The sequence below is a fragment of the Parasteatoda tepidariorum genome, chromosome 2, assembly GCF_982258835.1.
Source record: "Parasteatoda tepidariorum strain Cologne lab strain chromosome 2, Ptep-v5.0, whole genome shotgun sequence".
Lineage (NCBI taxonomy): Eukaryota > Metazoa > Arthropoda > Arachnida > Araneae > Theridiidae > Parasteatoda > Parasteatoda tepidariorum.
In genome coordinates, this window is record NC_141756.1 from 18,356,630 (window position 1) to 18,362,223 (window position 5,594).

General features: G+C 36.2%; 1 protein-coding gene across 1 annotated transcript; it reads left to right on the forward strand.

The window, feature by feature from the left end:
- The first annotated feature begins 534 nt into the window (after positions 1-534).
- On the forward strand, positions 535-3,951 carry LOC147814565 (uncharacterized). The gene has a single exon (XM_087156484.1). It carries the CDS (start codon positions 535-537, stop codon positions 3,949-3,951), a length of 3,417 nt encoding a protein of 1,138 aa, XP_087012610.1.
- Positions 3,952-5,594: the final 1,643 nt, after the last annotated feature.

The following is a 5,594-nucleotide window of genomic DNA, read 5'->3' on the forward strand; positions in this document are numbered from 1 at the left end:
TTAAAGAGAAGCGGTTGTTGCTTTATTTGTTTTCGCTTTGGCCATACGGCTAAAAAATGCAGGAGTTTTGTAAAATGCGATATTTGTTTTAGACGTCATTATACATTTATGTGTCCGGAAAAGAAAACAGATAGTAAAGTGGAAAGTACGGTTTTATCGAATGAAACTTGTAATCCGGAAGTATTAATGCAAACGTTAACAATTCGCTTAATAAACGGAAAAAAAGATATAGTTATACGCGGATTGATAGACACGGGGTCCCAAAAGTCGTATCTTTTAAAAGAAACAATAAATAAAATAGGTTACAAACCAATAGGGCAAGAAAACTTAAATCATAGTCTTTTCGGTGGATTACAAAGAACTAATCAGCATAATAAATACAGAATATTTTTGAGCGATTTAAATCGGGATTATTTTTGTAACTTTGAAGTTTATGATCAGGAAAAAATTTGTACAGAAATTCCTAAAATAAGAGACGGCTCGTGGATAAAAGAAGCGAATAAGTTAGGAATTAAATTTTGCGATTATAAAAACATGGAAGGGTCGAATTCAGAAACTAAAGAAATTGATTTACTTATCGGAGCCGACGTTTGCGGTAAACTTTTCACAGGTATTATTAAATCGGTTTCAGAAAATTTAATTGCATTCGAAACGCGATTAGGTTGGACACTTATGGGTAAAACTCGTGATCCTGAAAACAGTAATAGAACCAACACAGTTTTGTCCCTTCATGTGGCTCAGGCTAAAATTTCGGATCTCTGGAAACTAGATACGTTAGGGATATTAGACCCAGGTGAAAAAGAATCAAGAGAAGAAATTGCGAAAGCTACCGAAGACCATTTTAATCGCAACATAAAGGTACTTGAAAATGGGAGATATGAAGTGAGCCTTCCATGGATCTTAAATCACCCTACTTTGCCTGATTATAGAAGTGTTGCTGAAAGAAGATTGAAGAACTGCGTTGAGTCCCTAAAGAAATCAGAAATATTAGAAGATTATGAAGCGGTGTTTAAAGAATGGCTACGAGAGGGAATTATCGAAGAGGTTAGCCCAGACGATACAGCCACCAATGAACATTTTTTGCCACACCGAGCTGTGATAAAAGAAAATTCTACTACCAAGATCAGACCCGTTTTTGATGGTTCGACCAAAATAAAAAATTTCCCCTCTATCAATAATCGTCTTGAAAAAGGACCTAATCTTGTGGAGCTCATTCCTTCAGTAATCAACAGATTTAGATTAAATAAGATTGGAGTCATTGCAGATATTCGAAAAGCTTTCTTACAGATCCAACTGAGTGAAGCTGATAGACCTTTCTTAAGATTTCTATGGTGTGAAAATGGAGACCTTTCGAAGATCAAAATTTACCAACATAGAAGAGTGGTGTTTGGCTTGACTTGCAGTCCATATTTATTAGGAACCACTCTACGGTACCATTTGAAAAAAGCGCCAGAATCAATGCTGGATACTGCAGTTAAATTAGAAGAATCATTTTATGTAGATAATTGCTTAACCAGTGTTGAAGATAGAGAACATTTGCACAAATTTATGACTGAATCGCAGTATATATTGAAGAGAGCTCAATTCGATCTAAGAGGGTGGGAGCATAGTATCCTAAATTCACAAGAAGTAGCCATCCCTAAAGAAGAAAGAAAAGTACCAGTTTTGGGACTGATTTGGAAGTTAAGTACTGATTCATTGACTTTGGACTTAAAGGAAACATCGCAGGCATCTGAGACTTTAACCAAAAGGAAAATCCTGTCTGAAGTTCACAAAGTATTCGACCCAATTGGTTACACGTGTCCAGTAACATTAAGACCGAAGATAATGCTTCAGGAGTGCTGGAAGCTAAAATGCACTTGGGATGCAGAATTACCATCGTCTATTAGAAAAACGTTTGAAAAATGGCAAAAACAACTAAGTCAATTGAAAGATATAACCATTCCGAGGTGTCTCTTGGACAAGCCTGAAGGTTCGAGAAATTTAAGTTTACATATTTTTTGTGATGCGAGCAAGGTAGCTTATGCTACATGCATATTCCTGAGAAGCCAAAACGAAGACTCGACATCATGTCAGCTCATTCAAGCTCGATCTCGAGTAGCTCCTCTAAAACCCGTCACAATACCCAGACTTGAACTTTTATCCTGTACAATTGGAGCTAGACTGGCACATGGAGTTAAATCAGACTTAAGACTGGAAAATATTCCAACATTTTTCTGGTCAGATTCAGTAAATGCCCTCTTTTGGATAAAAAGGAATGAAAATTGGGCCCCTTTTGTTTACAACAGAGTCCAAGAAATCAGATCTCTCAGTTTGCCAGAAGAATGGAATTATGTTCCCGGAACTCTTAATCCAGCTGATCTTCCCTCACGAGGATGTTCTGCAGAGCATCTTAAGCAATCTAAATGGTGGGAGGGCCCTATGTGGCTGAAAGATCCACCACAGCTCTGGCCAAAAGATATTATTGATCCAGATTTGGACATTATCAACGCTGAAAGAAGAAAAACGGTAGTGACTTCAACAAATTTATTCAAAGGACAAATTCCGTTATATGATACTTTAACATCATATCGAAAAATGATAAGAGTAACTGCTTGGATTTACAGATTTTATCGAAACATCAAGAGTGCTGCGGATGAACGAAACCTCGAAAAACAGCTGACTATTGAAGAAATGAAAGACGCTGAAATGGTTATTATGAAGTACGTGCAGAACAGATGCCTAGCAGAAGAAACCAAGCCTTGCTATACTTCTTTACAAACTATAACGGATGATGAAGGCCTTATACGAGTCAGAACAAGAATAGCCATGAGGCAGGATTTGAGAACATTTAAGTATCCTATTGTTCTACCATCTGACCATAATGTCACTCACTGTCTTATACGTGATAAACACAAAGAACTAAATCATGCCGGAACTCAAATTGTAATGTCAGTTCTAAGAGAACAATATTGGATCCTCAGATGCAGAAAAACTGTTCAACGAATGATTAAAAAATGTGTCACTTGCAAAAGATTCAGTGCTCGTCCTACAGAAGTGCTAAGTGGTCCTTTACCTGAAGATCGTGTACGAGAAGCATTGATTTTCGAGGTCATTGGAGTGGATTTGTGCGGACCACTCTTTTTGAAGGATGGAAGCAAGAGTTGGATCGTGCTGTTCACCTGTGCGGTTTTCCGAGCCATTCATGTTGAATTAGTAACTTCACTTTCCACGGATAGCTTTCTGTTGGCATTTAGAAGGTTTATAGCACGACGAGGAAGACCCGCAACGGTTTTCTCTGACAACGGCACAAATCTGACTCGCGCGGCTGCAGATCTGAAATCAGTAGACTTCGAAAAACTAAAAGAGTTTGCTACTTCGAAAAAGATTCACTGGAAGTTCAATCCTCCCTCTGCACCCTGGTGGGGTGGATTTTTTGAAAGAATGATTGGAATGCTAAAATCAATTATACGGAAAGTCCTTGGAAGAGCAAACCTTCTCTATGAAGAGCTATACACAGTCATTTGTGATGTTGAAAGCATCATAAATTCCAGACCACTTACGTACATCTCAGAAGATCTAGAGGACCTGATACCATTAACACCTGCCATGTTTTTGCACGAACTTAAAGAATCTGGAGTACCAGATATTGATTTAATTGATGCCACCAGGATGAAAAACCGATTTGCCTATCGTCAAAAAATTCGAGAGGACTTAAGAAAACGCTTCCGAATTGAATATTTAGGACAACTTAAGGATTTTGCCCGTAAAAAGAAAGACTCTCAAGTTAAAGAAGGAGAAATCGTTCTCATAGGGGACGATAACAACAAACGCATCAATTGGCTTTTGGGCAAAATAGAAGCTCTTTACCCCGGCAAAGATGGAAAAACAAGAGTGGTGCGCGTAAAAACTCGGCATGGATCATACTTACGACCATGTCGAAAACTTTATAGACTTGAAGTGACTAATTGAGTTTCGTCATGACATTCGTCGTCCAAAACTCAAGGTGGGAGGATGTAACGAGCCCTCATCCCCCTCATACCAGAAAACTATCCCCAGATGGCGCCACTGGCGCATCAGAAGTATTAACTTTTTATTTTTTCAAAAACTTAAAAACAGTAGAAGTAGAAGTAATGTAACTAGAGACGCGCCATGCAGCGCTAATACCTAACTAAATGTTTTCATCACTTTATAATCATCATTTACCATTTCATGTAAATTCATCTTCATCTATTTGTAATTAAAACCAATAAAGGTTTATGAATCATCGAATTGGCGGTCTAAAGGTAAGTGGAACATTTTCCACTATTCATATTGAAAACAGGAATTCATTTTAGATTGAACACCCTTAATTTGAATGCTACCACGATAAATTTAATTCATTTTTGTAGCAATTTTTAACTATGAATGGCTGAATTCAATTATATTTCATTTTCGCTTTGAAAAGCTTTTCTTTTTTCATGTTAGGAGTGTCACAGCTGCCTCTTTTAGGGAGAAAAAAGCTCTCTGGTATTATACTCACTATTTTAAAAGATAATTCCCTCTACATTAAAAAAAATCGTAAGGACCGCCTTCATCACTGTTTTGGATTGTTTTTACTTTGACATTACATTTTGTTTTACGGTGCAAAAACTATGAGCCATTTGAAATTAAATTTATGATGATTTGTAGAAAATAGCTGGCAAGGAGAATGGTGTAATCACAGTAAACATTCGGTATTTAGTTAAGAATGCAACTACAGAAATGCAACTACACAGTTGAAAATTGACTTGCTGAAAGATCTATTTTTGTTTATGAATACAACACTTAGTTTTTTTCTTCTTTTTTTTGGAAAATTTCAAAAATTTCTGGAAGTTATTGCAATTTTAAGTGCATTCTTTGCTAATTTTTGCACTTTTTTGTGAAAACTTGAAATTATGAAGATGTGTAGGAAAATGTGCTTAGTATTACGAAGGAGTAAAAAAAATTAAGATTTGGTAATTAAATTCAAAATTATTAATTGTCAAATTACTAAGATATGCGCCAGTCTACAGCACGCTAATATGTAATTCCAAAGCTAATTATTAGAAATTTAAAAAGCCTATTTCCTATATGAACATAGTAAGATTTTTGTTTTCAAAATTCAAATTTTTTCGAAATTTATCGCAATTTAGAATGTTTTATTTGAAATTTTTTTAAAACTTTCTTGCCACAAAAAAATGAATATTTTTACATTTATCTTTATTGAAATCTTCATTTTTAACTCATCGGCTTGATTTGATGTCTTAAGCTGTCTTATGATGTCTTGTATTTATTATTACTTTTGCATTTAAATTTATGTATGTACAATCTTCATCATCCATGATGAAACTTACTCGGGTAATGTGCCCATATATTAATCCTTAATTTTATTTCTAGGCTACAATCGACCAGAAGGCTTACCACCTCAACGAGCCTCACCTCATGATGAAGGGGTAAAGGGCCACTTCGGCCTCAGGCACCTCGGCCAATCGATGCGACTGCCACTCCGTAAGGAGGTTCCTATTGCTAAATGTCTGTTAACATTCTCGGTAACATATTGTAACTATATTCATTGCTGATTTTCGGACGTTATCTGAACTCGCTTACCTCAACTG

Coding starts and splice junctions, on each gene's coding strand:
- LOC147814565 (XM_087156484.1), top strand. CDS start 535: ATGGAAGGGTCGAATTCAGAAACTAAAGAAATTGATTTACTTATCGGA.